This window comes from Typopeltis vanoorti, chromosome 20 (genome assembly GCF_054136105.1).
Source record: "Typopeltis vanoorti isolate ZY-2024b chromosome 20, IOZ_Tvanoo_1.0, whole genome shotgun sequence".
NCBI lineage: Eukaryota > Metazoa > Arthropoda > Arachnida > Uropygi > Thelyphonidae > Typopeltis > Typopeltis vanoorti.
Genome location: NC_143568.1, coordinates 39,037,431 through 39,056,287, shown reverse-complemented (window position 1 = coordinate 39,056,287; position 18,857 = coordinate 39,037,431). Strand labels below are relative to the sequence as shown.

Sequence of the window (18,857 nt, the reverse complement as noted above, 5' to 3'; positions counted from 1 at the left end):
ATTGCCTTTTTATTAGCCTCATGCAAGACCAGTCTGTTAGTCAAGATTGTGCATGCCCTTAATTTACATTTTTATAAGTATAGCATTAATTTTATTAATTAAAAGATGTACAGTCGATACTCACTTTAAGAACAGTTCAGACCAAAGTCTCATAGTTACACTGCTGTGATAAAAGAAATTCATTGTAACCAACTATTCTTGCTATCCCTACAAGTTTGTTGTAGTGAAAGTTGATTTTAAGTTAACAGTACTGAGTTTTAATTATGTTTAGGTAGGTGATACAACTGATATCACAGATAGTATGGATGAATATGATGAAGATGAAGAGGAAGATGAACATCTACTTCCTTCAGATATACAAAAAGATGCCACAGAAGGTGATGAAGCTGGTTCATCTGCTGATACTGCCAAAGAGGAACCTCAGTATACTGAAGAAGTTCAAAGAATAGTAGATGGTGTGTACATAAATGTTTTTACTTTATCTGTTATTTTATATTGTTTTAAACACACACACACACTTCATATTTCATTTGAATGAAAGCTTTAAAGTTGTTGCAATTTTATTACAACTTTTGACTGAAAATCTGTCATAGTCAATTGTCAGTGCTCTTTGTTTGGAAAGATTTGGATGTGAATCTGTGTGAAGGATGCAGAGAACCTTTATAAGATTTTTTCAGATAAAACTGAATTAGTTGGTCTCATCTGGAACTGGAGGTGTTTTCATCCCTCAAAATAGACAAACTCATCAGAGAGTATATGTAGTTCACAGATATAGTAGACTATGCAGAATAATTATCCTATCATAGCATTAATTAAGCTTTGTTTAAAGCCACTTATGTGATTGCTATAGGCCATTAAGCATAACATATTTAAAAAAGAAAAATGAGGTTTGTAAATAGCATGCAAAAAATTTTCCTTAGTAAGATTGAAAAAAAAGTAACCCCACTGTTTATTGAAAATTAAGTAAAATTAATAAAAAGGGGGAGGGGGTTACTCACTTTGGTTTGATTTGGGCAATAATAGCAAATTGCAAATAAATAGGAATCTCAGAAATGCATAAAAATTGATATATTATCTTAGAAACATACATGAATTCTAATGCAGGAATTGAGCCATTAATTCTAATTGGGCAATTAATGGACCTGAAATATATAACCTTATCCAGCCAAGTTGCTGTTATATATCCTGTTTTCACAAACAGAGCTCTAGTGAGGCAAATATTATCACTTTACCTGAGTCTTGTATAAGGAAATGCCAACTGGACCCGACTTCTAGTTCATTTTCATCGCCATGTTCTGTCTCTGGAGTAAGGTTTTCTGGTTTCCGACTCCCTTAACCCTTCTTCTTACATGTAGTGTGGGTGGCAGCCTTACTAGGCATTCTTTCCATATTATAATTATTAAATTAGAGAGTGGGCACTTCCTCCATTTGAGAGTATAGCAGTAAAACAGCTTCCACAGGCTGTCACCAAATAGTACTTAGAACGGAATCTATTTCTTTCTGATCAGCTGGCAAAAAATCCTGCTACTGCTGCTGCTGTTTACTCTGCCATGTGCTTGGAGAGAGTCAGAATATAGCAACTTGCAGGAGATGCTGCCAAGGCCATGCTTGGATTGGAATCTGGGTACTCCCTGCATATGATTCATATGATCCAAATTAACCTGCCTACCAGAATTCCAAATAATCCCATCAGTCTCCTAACGCCATGGACTTTTCTTAACCAGCTCTTCCCTCCATATACATAGCTGGTGATAACTCTCCTCTTGGTAGCTCTGAGCACAACATTGTCCATGTTTCATGTACTACAGATCATCTTTCTCCCAGGATGATTCCAATCCAAGCATTTGTCTATCTAATAACTGAAATTATTCTTGCTGGGATGAGTGCCTTTATTTCTCATTCCACTCAAAATCCCCAATCCTTATCCAAGTCTTGGGTTTCTAACATGTGTGCCAAAGCAGTCTAAGTTAAAATGCACCATACTCTCAATGGCTCAAATTAAAGATTCCAGCTTCTCACTCAGCTTATACTACAGTCCATAACAACTGCAAAATTTCAATAAATCTAAACCTGACTTTGTAAGAGCCAAATGCATTATACTTGCCTCCTGTTCAAATGGCAGTTTAACTTTCTAGATCCTTGCCTTGTTGGGCAAAACTTAATCTACTATTTTTCCACCACACACACACTCCCTCTCTCCTCTTGATTGAATAATGGTTACATCTCCTCAACATAAGGCAAACCTCTTTGCATTACTGCTCTCCTTGACTTTTTGTTTAGTCAAGGCAAATCTCTCACCATTTCACAAATCATCATCCTCAGTATACATCCTCTGATCTTTATAGAAGGATATCAGAAAAATACTTGATAGCCTTAATGTAGTCCAGATGGTGTCCAAGTGGTACTAAGAGCTTATGCTGCAGAATTAGCACCCATCCTGAATCACCTTTACAAGCTTTTCTATTTATAGGACATGGAAAAAAATTTTTATCCAGTCTGTTCCTGAAAAGGGAGGTAAAAGTTAGCCATCAAACTATTGTCTACTTTTTCTCACCTCAGTACTCTCAAAAACAATGGGGACATCAACAACAACAGACTTCTCCTTTTGTTTCTCAAGCACCTAACCTACAGACCAAGCGAACAAATTTACTAACCTTACCCACCTTTAAATGCATGCCATGGAAAGTTTTGAAGAATCTCTTTGGGTTGCTCTTGATATTTCCCAGGCTTTTGATTGTGTTTGGCATCGAGATCTTCTCACAAGCCCATCTTTTGGTCTCCTTCCTGTCCTTTGTGACCTGACTGCCATCCACCTCTCTGGTCATTCATTGCATGTCATGGTGGATAGTTCCCTTTCATCTGATTTTTCCATCAGTGCTGGAGCACCCTAAGGTTTTGTGCTTACACCTTCATTCGTTCTCCTATATATTAGTGATCTCTCACTGGCCTCAAGTCCTATTCATATCTTTGCATTTGATAGCATATTCCATTCCTCTTTGTTGTTCACAAAACCTTGTAGTACTCAGATTTCTCAAGCTTAAAGCACTTAAATCTCTAGCAGCATTACAGGCAATTAAAATTTCAAAATGCTTTAATATTTTTGCCATGCCCTACTTGTTCACTAGTGTGTAGTGATACATTCAGCATGATTGTACTCACTTAAGACTTAAAAACAGTGTTATTTAAATCATGTTTTACATAAAGAAATGGGTTAGAAATGAATTTATTTATAAATGAATTTAATAAAGTTGTTTCATTTTAAAATTGCTGTTCTATTTCTTGTTCAATGGTCATTATTTTTGTTATACCATTCTATTTGTGTAGCTCTAGAAGATACTAAATAGAATTTGTTCTTTTAGAATTTCTTTGTTCTGCTAGAATTTGTTAAATTTCAAGTTTTCTTTTATGGAGGGAAAAAAATTGCATTTTAGTAACACTTTCTTATAGGAATGGGAAAAAAATTTTTAGCCATGAACTTTTCATTAGTGCATATGTTTGGTGAATAGTCAACACTAATATGATGATTTTATGTGTTATTTTGATTATAGGAATAATAACAAGAATTTTTAATTTTGAGAACATTAGATTTATTAGGAAAATCATATCCCATGGGTCACATCTTTCCTTATCTTGCATATACTAGTGATAGTCATGTGCTTATCTTTATATGCGACAAAAAAAAATGCATTTTTCTTTTCATACATATGATACAAACACAATGCATATTATATTATATTATATAATTATATTTATATTTTATTTTTATAATCATAGCCGGCCTGGTTGGCCGAGTGGTTAGCGTATCCGCTCTCCAGCCAAAAGGCTGCGGTTCGAATCCTGCCATGGGCATGGATGTTTGTGATTGTCTGTGAAAGTACTAGTGGTGGTAGTCAGCAGTAGATGGCATTGGTGTTAGATGGTGAAGGTTGGTGGAGTCGTGAGATGAAGAGTTGTAAAGTAGATGCCCTTCCTTGATGAGTCTTTGGACTCCCTGGAGGTGTGATGTAATAATAATAATTTCTTTAAAATTAAAATAATATAATAATTAATATAATATAATTTCTGTTTGATGTTAATGGCTGTTTGATGTTTACTGAGACCATTTTATCTTTACTGGAAGTTGACTTGAATAACTTTAATATGGAAAGCAATCTTTCCCAAGATCCCTACGATGTATACATTACTTTTGAATATTATATAGTCTATTTAAGAGGGTTATTGCCCAGTAAAATTTTAGAAAATGTTGCATATGTGTGTGTGTGCATGCTATTTTTATTTCAGTGGCACACTGTTGAGACTATCACTATAGAAGTGATTTTCTTTTTTAGAATGGCTGGAGGTTGTAGTTCATGAGCAGTATCATATGCGGGTGGTTGTTTATGCAAATAGATACATAGAACAAAAGAGGGGGGGGGGCAGTGAAAGCTGGTTCTGTTTGTGGATGCTCACTGGTTGTTACTTACTGTTTTTTTGTAGGTTTAAAGGAAAATGGAGGAGTGATAGATGCCAGTTCAGTATAACAGCACCAATAAAAGTACCTATAGAAAAGATATAAGGCAGAGATAGACCTTCTTTAAGATAATGATTAGTGTGAGGTTGTGAAAAGGCAGTTATCAATTAGCTGAATGGATAACTCATCTCATGAGGAATTATTGAGTCACCATCTTAAATATGCAGATCTTAAATATTCTAAGGTTGGTTCTGATTTGTACAGAGTTTGCAGCTGTATAAGTTAGAAATAATCATTGAAATGGATGCCACATTAGCTTAAGAACTGTTCATCAGAGAATGCTGCTATATGTAAATGTTGATGTTATTGTGAGAAGGTATGTGTGTGTGTGGGGGGGGGGATCTCGTCTGATGTCCTCAGACAAGATCTGGTCGTGATCGGAGGTGAAATGGGTGTTTTTTGAGAAAATGGACTGAAAGAGACCTGACTGTATTTTAGTAGTCAAGGTGGCTAAACTATTATCTTCGTTCCCATTGATGAATAGCATGGGAAATCAGTGGTTATGAAGCATATCATAATCGGAAGAAATTGTGATATGCTTCATAACCACCGATTATATAATTGTTTTCATCCATATTATATACAGTGCATATGCAAATTGCAAACATAGTAACTTAATAGTCAATGAAAATTTTTAATACATCTATTAAAAATTAGATGCTACTTTTATTTGTATAATAAGAATAGTTGACAAGTTGCCCTAAATATCCACTAAGCAGAAAGCAACACTTCTTCAGGAAACAATATGGCATAAGATTTTGTGTTTGGATAGTCCCACTGAATTAATTTTGGTAGTAACTCCTTTAAATAATGTAATGGAAGTTTGGTATATTCTCTTAAGGAACTTGCCACTGTAACAGATATTTTTTATGAATACTTCTTAGTAAAATGAGCTGTTCACTGTATTAAAAAAAAAAATCACAGTAATGAAGTTAGTTTATGTACAAGCATCATTTGTTTATGTGATTATCCTTTGGTCCACATATACCATACATATGCTGCTGAAGTTTCTTATACTTCAGTAGAAGGGTATTTTTAAAAATACTTTGCTACATTTTTTGTTTCTAGAAGTAATATTTCATAAACCATGATTGAATAGGATTACATTTCAAAGATATTACATTTGTATTTGATATACAGATATTAATGGAACTGTTTTTTTTTTTTGTGTGTGTATGTGTGTGTGTGTGTGTAGAAGCAAAACAAGCACGAGATGATTTTTCTGAAATCTCAAGGAAATTTCAACATGTTCAAAATGAAATCAGGTAAGAGAAACTCCTTTATACTAAAACACATAACTCCAGGTTTCTCTAAGTATCCACTACAATCAAAAGTAATACCTCTCCATGGAGTATATATATATATATATATATACTATACAATATAATGTAATAATATAATAATATATAATAATAATATATACTATAATATATATTACAATATAATAATATATACTATACAATACAATACTATACAATATAATGAAAGGCAATATATATATATATATATATATATATATATATATATATATTGCCTTCCATTATATTGTAAGGTTTGGTCTCACTAAATGAAAGCAGAAATTTTATGAAAATTTTAAAAGTAAAGAATATGGTATTATTTTTTGTTCTGAATTTCTTTTTACCTGATAACATAGTGTGATATGAGGAACAATGAGTACTTTTTTTTAATATTATCTATCCCGGTGATTCTAGGTCACCCCAGGCATTTTTTACAAGCAGTCCAGCCCTCTAGTGCTGTTTTTGGTAAACTATCAGATCTAGCCACCAGAGCTGTTTTCAATATATTTTATGGAAGATATTTTCATGTGTTCTGGCAATGAAGTGGATTTTTCCTTCTAACCTCATCATTTGTTACATGCAATTAAAAATTGCATATAACAAATGTAACCTCTTCAAAAGTTTTCTATAGTACTTCACCTCTATGTTATTGTCGAAGGCCAATAAATAGCTTTTTCTCATTTTCCTTTAGCAATTGTCCAACTCTTATATTTGTACAGTAAGGCAGATCTAACAAGGCTATCGATGAGATAGTCTTGTAGTTAGCTGTATCTTATTGTCCTTCCAAAGCATCTGTAACCTCAAGGGCAGCAGTTGCTTCAGCAATGCATGCTTTAATATCACGTTTAGACCTGCCATCTGTGTTATACACTTCCCAAATAAGTGAATCTTTCCGCTTCTTCCAATTTTTCATCATTAACTGAAATTTTCATAGCCTTTTTGCTTGAAGACATGTTTTTGATTTGTAAGTGCTGATCTGTAATCTTTAAATGCTAAGTACCTTAGAAAGTCTGTCTGTTAATTATTGTAATTGATGCTCATTCTCTGCTATTAGGTCAGTGTCATCAGCAAATCTAAGCTTATTGTTTTTTTTCTTTTTCACCAGCTTTAATTCTGATACTACTGTCTTCTAAGCTTATTATTTTTTGAGGCTTTAGAGAAAACATCTGACACACAATGAAAAAGGAAAAGTCAGTCCTTGTTAATCTAAATAGAAGAGTAGCAAATAACTGTCAGACATTTGGTTCACCTAAACTACGCAAAAACAACTGTCCACTTAGACCTATTGTGGATTTTATAAGCAGTCTGACTGACAAAATATCAAGATTTTTGTCTAATCTTCTCCTTCCTCTCATAGGCCACTCAGCTTCATCAATTAAAAATTCCATGGCATTTCACACAAAAAATAAGACATTCAACTGTCAGAAACAGACTTGCTAATAAGTTTCAACATTGTCTCTCTCTTCACTAATATTCCTCACAAGGACACAATAGAATTGTTAACTCCTAAATTTCCATCCGATATTGTGGAATTATTCAAATTTGCTATCACATCCAGATACTTCACATGGAAAGACAAAATTTATAAACAAGAGGAAAGAACAGCAATGGGCTCTCTCTTATCACCAAACTTAGCCAACCTTTTTCTGGAACACCCAGAAGATAGAATTTTCGCTCTTGAACCAAAACCAAAAATATGGTTATGATATGTGAATGCTGTCTTTGCAGTCTGGAGTCACTCTGAACAAGAACTATACTCATTTCTAGATTGATTTAACAATTTTCATTCTTGCATCAAATTCACACTAGAAAAAGAATCATCATGAGGTATCTCCTTGATATACACATTCAGCGAAAACAAGATAGTTCCATTTCCACTTCTGTCTATCATAAACCAACTTTTTCAAGTCATTACATCCACAATTCATCAGCTCACCATCCCTCTCAAAAATATGGCATCATAAAATCTTTGGTATCCAGAGCACACAAATTTTGTTCCTCTGAATAATCTTTAAAACAAGAATTAGAAATTATTAAAAATACAGCCTTATTAAATGGATACAGTCCAAAAACAACTCAAAAAATCATCAGCCACTTCCTTACACATCAACCCAGACAAGAAGCCCGTAGGACTCTTATATCAAAGGTATCTCGGAATGTCTGTCAAAAATATGAAGAAATACAAACTCGCCATTACCTATCAACCAGATCCACAATTTGCTACCGTCTCCAAAAGACGAACTCTCACCTATGATGCTACTTGGCATATACGAAGTTCCACGTTTTTGTAAGATCTTTGAACATCAAGACCACATCCGTCTTATCAAACCGCACGATCTGGCCTTGCACAACATGGAGTTGAAAATCCTAACCATAGGATCCAATGGAAAAACACCAAGCTGCTACGTAGATCCTTATATAAACATGAGCGTTTATATAAAGAAAGTGCTGAAACCTTACACCACGCACCCAGTCTGAACCATAATGGCTGTCTCACTATCCCAAAAGTCTGAGAAATTGTTATCCTCAATTAGATATAATTTAATTTTAATTACAGCTGAATTATTATTTGGGGGGTGGGGAGTCTTCACATGCTACTACACATGAGGGATTCCAATGTAAGCATGCACTAACTGTTCCTTTGAATGTAATTCCTAGTATTGTTTCCTGATGTTATTCCTGATGATGTCTTAAGATACTTAAGACAAAATGTCTACTTATTAAAATTTAATTACTGTGGTATCAACAGTAATTTCTTAGTTGAAATTCCTCCATACTCCAATACTGTTTTGTGTGTATGTGTGTTTGCGTGCACTGTCCAGTTAAATTTATGCCCCCCCCCCCCAGAACATATTAATAACTAGTACATGGCTTGAACAAAAATCCAGAAATACTTGCCATTATTATATCCTGATCCTTTTCTCTAAATCTTCTTGAAACATTTTCATACGAATATATTTTTATGACTCCCACCAATGAAAGGTTGCAAACCTATAGTACATTAGTACCTTTTACTTGTTAGTACTTTTTTATACAGTCTGTTTCTTGAACTATTATTACATGGTCATTGACAAAAGGTACGCTTCCCTTCCCCCCCCCCTCTCCACCCAATCCCATGAGACACTTGCTCTACAGGATGTATCTCAGTCTTTATATATGTTCTCTAAATACATTTTTAAAAGATTTGGGGACATTCCATCTCTATTTTAGCCCTTCTGTCTATTACTTCTCCATTATAGATATTTAGTTCTTCACTGGGAAGAGATTTTCAGTTGGTTACAATATATATTATCACAAGAAATTATTATGTTCTTGTCAAGTATAATATAAATTGTAATCAAGTGGAACATTTTTCATCCTCTCATCCAGAGTATTTAATAATAAGGTGTTACACCTTTTTTCTGCTTGTATATAGAAAATATATGATTTCTGCATTAATTTCACCTTGATATTTTGATGTCATGTTATTGGAGGAGACCGTAAGGGTCAAGCTGAGTCCTTTTTAGGACTTCCAGGGTAACGGAGAGCAATGCTGTAGCCAGTGAAGTTTTAACTGAGGCTTGGCTATTGCTGTTATTACCCAGCCATGACTAGAGCTTTTAGCTCAATAACACCCCATCCACACAAATTTTCTTCATTCAGATGACGGGATAAAGAGTCAAGGACTCAGTCCATCGCCCAGTTCTTTTAAGAACCTTGGTATCTTCTTGGATCTGGCTCTTACTGATGAGACCTCATTAAAGGTCAAAAATAGCCTGGATAGTGGCCCTTCCCATGTTTTTGCATTATGTGATACTAAGGCAACTGATGTGAAGTCATTTGCCTCTATATATGCATAGACTATTCATGAAGTTACTTCACACTTATGCTTATGTAGAATTAAAACTAGAACATTATTTCTTGTCAAGTATAATATATCTTGTTTATCAGTTGGAAAAGTAGTTCATCCACTTCATATTTCTTTGTAGGTGCCTTCCACAGTTGAGGAATAGGCTCTAAGTCATATGCAGTTTCTAAGTCCACAAAAACCAGAAGGAGTTCTCATCCTTTCACACTCATCTTCTTTGATATCTGGTGAATTATGATTATATTATCCATACAGAACTGCCTCTCTGTAAATCCACCTGCTGTACTAAAATGTTTATATGAATCAGAACTGCCAGTCGATATTTTATTACTCTGCTTAATAGCCTGCTAAATTAATATCATTATGCTTATTCTCTAGGTCAGGGGTGGGGAACCCTTGGCACACATGCCAAGCATTGCACTCCAATGACTTTTTTCCAGCATGCAACCCAGGGCTCACCTTAAAAATAATTAAATAAATACATATTCAACATCTTCTGATATTTTCATTGCATCATACATGAGGAGACTTTATGTGCAAAAGCTGGCCTAAAGAAGTGATGCAAACATTAACTAAGGTTGTCAGTTACATTTCTGCACATGCTTTGAATAAAAGATAATTTCAGAATCTATTGAACGAGGTGGATTCAATGTACAAAGGACTAATAATGTACAACAGTGTTCGTTGACTTAATCGGGGTCTTGTTCTGAAATGATTAGTTGAATGTCTGGATGAGATAAATCTCTTTTTGACTAATCAACAAATGTCTTATGATGTTTTTTGCAGATTTTTGCAAACATTTAAATGACATGATCCTTAAACTACAGGGCTCTGGTAAGACTCATAGTGCTATGTTTGATGACATAAAGGCATTTGAAATGAAACTAGGAGTTTTTAAGAGAGATTTAGATATTTTCCAAACCTAAAGAAATACATTAATGATCTCCAAAAGGATGACAAAACAGGACTGCCAATATAATGTCTTCAAAAGCTATTTTTACACATCATTGTGTCAACTGTTGAGTAGGTCTCTCTAAAATTTGTTAAGTTCAGAGAATTAGAAGAGACTGCAAAATTCATTAAGTTTCCAGACACTATAAAACCTGATAAATTAAACTTGTAGATGTTTTTGTTGATAAATATGGATGATTTTGAAATGCAGTTGATTGATTTTCAAAGTAGCTCAATCTGGAGACAGAAATTTGTTGACTTCAGAGTTGACTTGGAAAATATTGAAAAGGAATGACTAGAGATGGGAGTAGCAGAGAGAAGTGCAAAAAACAAGGTACTAAGGATGTGGAATAATATTCTTGAAACTTTTATATGTTTAAAAACCCTTGCAACGGCATTGCCATCCATTTTTGTATTGACATAGTCTTGTGAATCATTGTTCTCATTGATGAACTTTGTTGTTTCGTAATAGGAGTAGCCTTACAGATGAAACTAGTAGCACACATGCATATCTCTAAAGATTACAAAATATAAACCTGATATAAATTATTCTGTCATCAGTGATGCAGCAGAAATCTCACTGAAGCTAAATAAAACATCCACTATTTTTCTTTCTCTAGTTTTGATTTGTTGTTTTCTGTTAAAAAATGGTAAAGATTAACTTCTGTTTAATATGTTATATGTGGGTAAAATAACATTCTATTTTATCTGTAATTTTTATGTATTACTCATAAATGATTAAGAATTAAAAGAATATCTTTAATTTTATTTTATAATAAATTTTGTTTAATCCTTTATCCAAGTGTAAGCAAACAAAGTTTGTGCCTGAAGTTGCAGGACTAAGGCAACTCGTGGTAAAGGTGGACGAAGCTCATCACTCCTTGTCTTAGTATCTCCCATAATGCAAAGCACATCTCTTTGCAGACATGTATAATGCTATGCATTAAGGGAAGGGGCACTACCCAGGCCGGATTTGACCATTATTGAGGTCTGTCGGTGGGAGCCAGACCCAGAGTTTGTTTCGGTGGGGAGTAATGAATGGCAGTGCTGTAGCCCGTAAAGTTAACTGAGGCATGGATGTTGCTGTTACCCCTCGGATGAGATATGAACAAATGAGCTGCTCTGCTTGGTGGTGGGATGAGCCTGCCACGATATAGAGCCAACCGGTTCTGAACTTTCTTCTCAGTGTCAGGGTGAGCTTGTTACTGAGGGTAACAACGCTGAGTTTTTGGAGTTTGACCTGTACTTGAACATTCAACAAAGGTCGAAACTGGTCTGGGTAGTAGCCTTTCCCTTAATGCATAGCATTATATACATGTCTGCAAAGAAAGATGTTCTTTGCATTATGGGAGATACTAAGACAAGGAGTGATGAGAGCTTGGTCCACCTTTGCCATGAGTTGCCTCAGTCCTGAAGATTCATCATCATCATCAAATTCCTGCCATGTACATCAAGGGGTGTACAGGATATGATATTACTACATGAAAAAAATTACATCATTACTAACTTCCTATCCACAATTTTCCTCCAAATCATTCTGTTACTTGTCAAGGCTCCAACGTTATCAGATCTTATATTTCTATTGTCTAAGGCACATTGTACCGTATCAATCTACCTATATCTTGGTCTTCCACTGGGTCGTTTTGCTGCCAACCTGGCAGACAATACTTGTTTTGCTAATCTTTCTTTGCTCATTCTGTTTAAGTGACCATACCACCTGAGATTAGCTCTGCTGACATCTTTCCTAATATCTGGGTTTTAATATGATATTGCCACTGATGCCATCTGTTCACGCCTCTAATCTTTCTCAGGACTCGCATATCTGCGGTCTCTAGTCTTTGGTCAAGTGTTTTACTTCTGACCCAGCTCTCAGATCCATAAGTTAAAATTGGTTTGAACACTGTCTTGTATACAGCTAATTTAGTGTTCCAACTAATTTCTCTCTTATTCCATATGGAATTTATTCAATTGACTTCCCACCATACCAGCTTTGCGGATTCTCTTGTCTATTTCTATATTTAATTTACCATCTTCACTAAAAATCGTGCCTAAGTAGCTGAAATGTTTTACTTGTTCCACAGGTTCTCCATTCAAAACACAGTTGACATTTTCAATGATTCTGCCTATTTTCCTTGTCTTTGTCTTTTTATTGCTTACCTTCATAATATATCTATTACAACAGTTATTCAATTTAGTCAGGGAATCTTTCAAACTTGTAGCGGATTTATTTAGAAGTATAACATCATCCGCATAAAGCAAAGAGCTGATAATAACATCTCCAATTTTGATATCAAGTTCAATACTGCTTTCCTTCATAATGTGATCCATATAGATAATGAATAGCAGAGGGGATAATGTACATCCTTGTCTCACACCAGATTTAACATTAAACCATCTTCCCATACTTCCTTCAATTCTAACTGCTGACTTACAACTCAAATAAAGACTAAGTATTGCTTGATATAATGCCCCATTAACACCATATAACTGTACAGTATTGAATAGTTTCTCTCTTGGCACCTTGTCATATGCCTTTTCCAAATCGACAAAACTTAAATACAGATCTTTGTTATATTCCCATGCTTTCTTGACTATTGGTCGTAAAGTGAAGATCTAATCCTGACAGCCTCTATTTGGTCTGAATCCAGCTTGTTCTTCACCAAGCTTTTCTTCCACAATTCTTCTCAATCGTTTCTCAGGTATACTTGCATAGATCTTGCCAGGAACACTCAGTAGGGAAATACCTCTGTAATTCTCACATTCAGTTTTATTTACCTTTTTATATATGGGTACTATGAGAGCTCTACTCCAATCATCGGGAATTCATCCCTCTGTCCAGGCTTTCTGAACTATGCAGTGCAGCCACTATAATTTTAATTCCACCATATATAACTTTTATACCTCCATATTTCAGCATTTCTGGTCGAATATGATCTACTCCTGCTGCCTATCAACATTTCAAGCCTTTGATGGCTTTTTCTACTTCAAGGATGGATATGTATTCCTGATTGCATTCTGGTCAGTGTTTTTTACTCCTGTGCTGTCATCACTGCTTGTTTCATTTAGCAGTTTTTCAAAGTAATTACTCCATACTTCAAGGATATCCTTTTCTCCCGTTTTCGTGTTACCTTTATCATCTCTAACTCCTTTTACAGTACTCTTTCCTCCATTCCTAAGCTTCTTCAAGAACCTCCAGAATATTTTGCCACCTTCTTGATATTTATTTTCTATATTCTTGCCAAAGTCCTCCCATGACTTTTGTTTAGCTAGTTTTACATAGTGTCTCTGTATTCTCTAAGAGCACAAGCTGACTTATTTGACTGGAACTTTTGATATGCTTTCTTTTTTTCTTTCACTGCCTCTTTAACTTCCTGTCTCCACCATGGAATTCTAATTTTTCTATCTTTGCAGACAACTTCACCACATGCTTCTCTAGCTGAATCAATCAGGGGTTTCTTCAAGGCTTGCCACTGAATCTCCAAGGTTTGATTCCTGTTCTCAAACTCTTTCATTTTTTCTTCAATAACCTTTGTGTATTTTAGTCTACAGTTGACATCTGAGAGCTGCTCAACTTTTATTCATTTTAAAACTTTCTTACATGTTATTCTTTTGAATATGAAATTCAATTTAATCCTGCTCAAGACTAAATTGTGATCACTTCCAATTTCAAATCCTGTGTACACCTGGTGTCCTGCACCAGGAAGAAAACATCACTATCAACAATAACATAGTCAATGAGACCTTTCTTATTCCTTGCCTCTTCTCTCCATGTGAATTTGTGCACATTTTTATGTTGGAACATGGTGTTAGTAATAACCAGTCCATCTCCTGAGCAGAAATCCAACAGATAATTGCCATTATTATTAGCTTTGCTCTTTTCTCCAAATTTTCCCAAAATATTTTTGTTTGTCTCACAATCATTTCCTACTCTGCTATTTAGATCCCCATCAATCGCCAACTTTTCCTTTTTCATTGTGTCAGTAGCTTTCTCTAGAGCCTCAAAAAATTCCTCCACTTCTACCTTTGTAGAACTTTCTTTGGGATCATTGGCACAAATAAGTCTCATTGTCCAGTTCCCCATTCTCATATTTGCCCACATTACTCTACTTGAGACTGCCTGCCATTCAAGAAGATTAGCCTTGTATTTTGTGTTGAATACTATGGCTATTCCTTCTTTTCCTTGATTGTCATTGCCTGAATATAACATTTTTTATTTATTGCTCAGAAAGATCTCACCAGTTTTTGTCTTTTTTGTTTCAGTCACCCCTATGATGTCGATCTGGTACTTATCTAATTCCTCAGCCAACTTCATTTCTTTGCCATTGAGGCTTCTTATGTTGATAGTACCAATCTTTAATTCTGGTGATGTTGAGTTGGGGTATGTTTTCAGATTTTTTCCAGTAGCTGACTTTTCACTGTTTGCCCTGGTTCCTTGGCGAAAACAATGGGGGCCTTGTTTAACCAGGCAACGCCCCAGCCGGCATGAAATTTTGTCATGTTGTACCATCATTTTTTATTTTGGTTTAATCAATAAGAATTCAATTTGATCGGCTAAATCCCAAATTGCCAGCCCATCTTTGTTCGTTCAGTATCCTGGTAGATACCCCAACAGGGTGCACCACGAGAAGGTGAGGATTGGACATTAGGTCAGAAGCCCTGGTCAGTTCTCCGCATTCCTTTAATGGCTATGTGGAGGTCTCCTCTCAGTTATACAGCTTTGACCCTTAAGCACCTTCAGGCAAAAACTTTGTTGTGCTTTAGTCAAGTAAAACAGCTATGAGATTGTGCACTCTAATATGTTGAAAAAACTTATGTCTGATTGATCTTTATAAAAAAAAAAAAAACTAAAACAACCGAAAAATTTAGAATTACTTTTGCTGATGTTAGAAATTGCATCTTTAAATTGTGTGGCTATATAAGGCAGCTAGAATTACACTTAAAGGCAAATAAAAAATATCCGTGCTATCAAAGTCCTTCTACCCGTTTGGTTTTGACAGGTAGAAGGACTTTTAAGTAAAAATTCCATCACTAATTTTTACCTTCATCTAGTCTTGCATGAATTGCAGTAATCACTGTTACAGTATTCTTTCATTTTACTGTTCTAGCGTGATTTTTGATTGTTTGAAAAGGTTCTCCAAATACTTAAAAGACATCAAGTAATAATGTGTTCCCTAAAATTTCAGTTAGCACGTGAGAAAATTTTACATCAAAGATTTGGCGATTTTGGTACGCACACTTAAAAAGTTGCCCACCTCTGTTCTTGGTGAATAAGGTTATTGCTGAAAACTTTAACAATGTTTAACAAGAAAGTAACTATTTCAATGAATATGAAAGGAATTCACTGACTGTTGAACTGTTTTTTCATTCAGTTGTTTTTACAGTGAATTAATTATTTGATTAGTTGCCTTTTCAATTAATCACCATTCACTAAATTTTTGTTCAGTGAATTGTCATTTTATCAACATGGATGTTTTTGATTGTCTGTGAAGATACTAGTGGTGGTGGTGGGCAGTAGATGGCATTGGTGTAGATGTAGTTCTCTGTAGTTGTGAATTAGGTGGAGACAGAGTTCTAGACTAGGTGCCCTCCCTCGATGAGTCTTTGGACTACCTGGAGGTATCAGCTAATAATTTTATATATATATATATATTGAATTCGTGACATGTACCCTCAAGGGGTGTACAGGATATGATAGCGCAACATTACTAACTCCCTATCTATAATTTTCCTCCAAATCTGTCTATTACTTGTCAAGACTCCGATATTATCATTATCAGATCTTATATTTCTATCTTCTAAGGCACATTGTACCGTATCAATCCACATATATCTTGGTCTTCCTCAGGGTCGTTTTGCTGCCAGCCTGGCAGAGAACACTTGTTTTGCTAATCTTTCCTCACCCATTCTGTTTAAATGATCATACCACCTGAGATTAGCTCTGCTAACGCATTCCTGGATGCCAACAATGTCAAATTCTTTCCTAATATCCTCATTTTTAATATGATATTGCCATTGATGCCATCTGTTCACGCCTCTAATCTTTCTCAGGACTCTCATATCTGCAGTCTCTAGTCTTTAGGCAAGTGTTTTACTTCTGACCCAGCTCTCAGATCCATAAGTTAAAACTGGTTTGAGCACTGTCTTGCATACAGTAGCTAATTTAGTGTTCTGACTAATTTCTCTCTTATTCCATATTAATTTTTTCAGTTGACTTCCTACCATACCAGCTTTGTTGATTCTGTTGTCTGTTTCCATATTTAATTTACCGTCTTCACTAAAAATCATGCCTCAGTAGCTGAAATGTTTTACTTGTTCCACAGGTTCCCTGTTCACAACACAGTTGATATTTTCAACCATTCTACCTATTTTCATTGTCTTTGTCTTTTTAATGCTGACCTTCATACCATATCTATTACAACAGTTATTCAATTTAGTCAGGGAATCTTGCAAACTTGTAGTGGATTTATTCAGAAGTATAACATCATCCACATAAAGCAAAGAGCTGACATTAACATCTCCAATTCTGATGTCATGTTTAATATCACTTTCCTTCATAATGTGATCCATATAGATAATGAATAACAGAGGGGATAATGTACATCCTTGTCTCACACCAGATTTAACATTAAACCATCTTCCTGTACTTCCTTCAATTCTAACTACCGACTTGCAACTCATATACAGACTAAGTATTGCTTGATATAATGTCCCATTGACACCATATAACTGTAGTGTATTGAATAGCTTCTCTCTTGGCACCTTGTCATATGCCTTTTCCAAATCGACAAAACAACTACAGATCTTTGTTATATTCCCATGCTTTCTCGACTATTTGTCGTAAAGTGAAGATCTAATCCTGACAGCCTCTATTTGGTCTGAATCAAGCTTATTCTTCACCAAGCTTTTCTTCCACAATTCTTCTCAACCGTTTCTCAAGTATACTTGCATAGATCTTGCCAGGAAATACCTCTGTAATTCTCACATCCAGTTTTATTTCCCTTTTTATATATGGGCACTATTAGAGCCCTACTCCAATCATCGGGAATTCGTTCCTCTGTCCAGGCTTTCTGAGCTATGCAGTGCAGACACTGTAAGACTTTTATACCAGCATACTTGAGCATTTCTGGTCGAATATCATCTATTCCTGCTGCCTTTCCACATTTTAAGCCTTTGATGGCTTTTTCTACTTCAAGTATGGATATGTATTCCTGACTGTATGCTTGTTGAGTGTTTTTTACCACTGTACTATCACTGCTTGTTTCATTTAGCAATTTTTTGAAGTAATTACTCCATACTTCAAGGATATCTTTTTCTCCTGTTTACATGTCACCTTTATCATCTCTAACTCCTTTTACAGCACTCTTTGCCCCATTTCTAAGCTTCTTCAACAACCTCCAGAATATCTTGCCACCTTCTTGATATTTATTTTCTATGTTTTTGCCAAAGTCCTCCCATGACTTTTTTTTAGCCAGTTTTACACAGTGTTTCGCTTTCTTACATTTGTCTCTATATTCTCTAAGAGCAAAAGCTGACTTATTTGCCAGGAATTTTGATGATTTCTTCTTTTTCTTCACTGCCTCTTTAATTTCCTGTGTCACCATTGAGTCCTGATTTTTCTATCCTTGCAGACAACCTCACCACATGCCTCTCTGGCTGAATCAATCGGGGTTTTCTTCAAGGCTTGCCACTGAATCTCCAAGGTTTGGTTCCTGTTCTCAAACTCTTTCATTTCTGTACATTTTTGTGAAAACTGCATTGTGCTGCTGTCTATACTTTTCGAATTATTGAATTTTTACTTTTTCTGTGAGTTTTGGATCACTCGGTATATATATATATATATATATATATATATATATAAAATAAGTTTAATGACTATTACCGAGAGAAAAGATGGCAAGATATAAGTAATAGTCATTAAACTTATTTTATAATATTCCAACCGAGTAAAAATGAATTCTCCTAATATATATATATATATATATATATTTTTTTTTTTTTTTTTTTTTTTAAATCTTCCATGGGATTACAGGCATAAATTTGCTTTTCACTGATCAGTTTCTTCTCTTAAACTCTAATTTTCCTGAGAAGTCTTATATTTTAAACTCCAGTGAGATCCATACTCTAAAACTGGTTTGAGCAGTGTCTTATATTTTTGTTAGTTTGGTGCTTTTCTTTAATGCTTAAGTTTCAAGTTGGAATATGTACAGGAAAATAGTTTGGTGTTAAAATATAGGAGGCAGTTTTTATACTA

General features: G+C 34.9%; 1 protein-coding gene across 1 annotated transcript in view; it reads left to right on the top strand.

Moving 5' to 3' along the window:
• LOC150095385 (glucosidase 2 subunit beta-like) overlaps nucleotides 1-18,857 on the top strand; it is a 162,255-nt gene that overhangs the window by 119,638 nt on the left and 23,760 nt on the right. Inside the window, exons 12-13 of the mRNA XM_090410052.1 lie at nucleotides 272-455; nucleotides 5,706-5,775. Coding sequence (XP_090266178.1) covers nucleotides 272-455; nucleotides 5,706-5,775 — 254 coding nt within the window. The remainder of the gene's footprint in view (nucleotides 1-271; nucleotides 456-5,705; nucleotides 5,776-18,857) is intronic.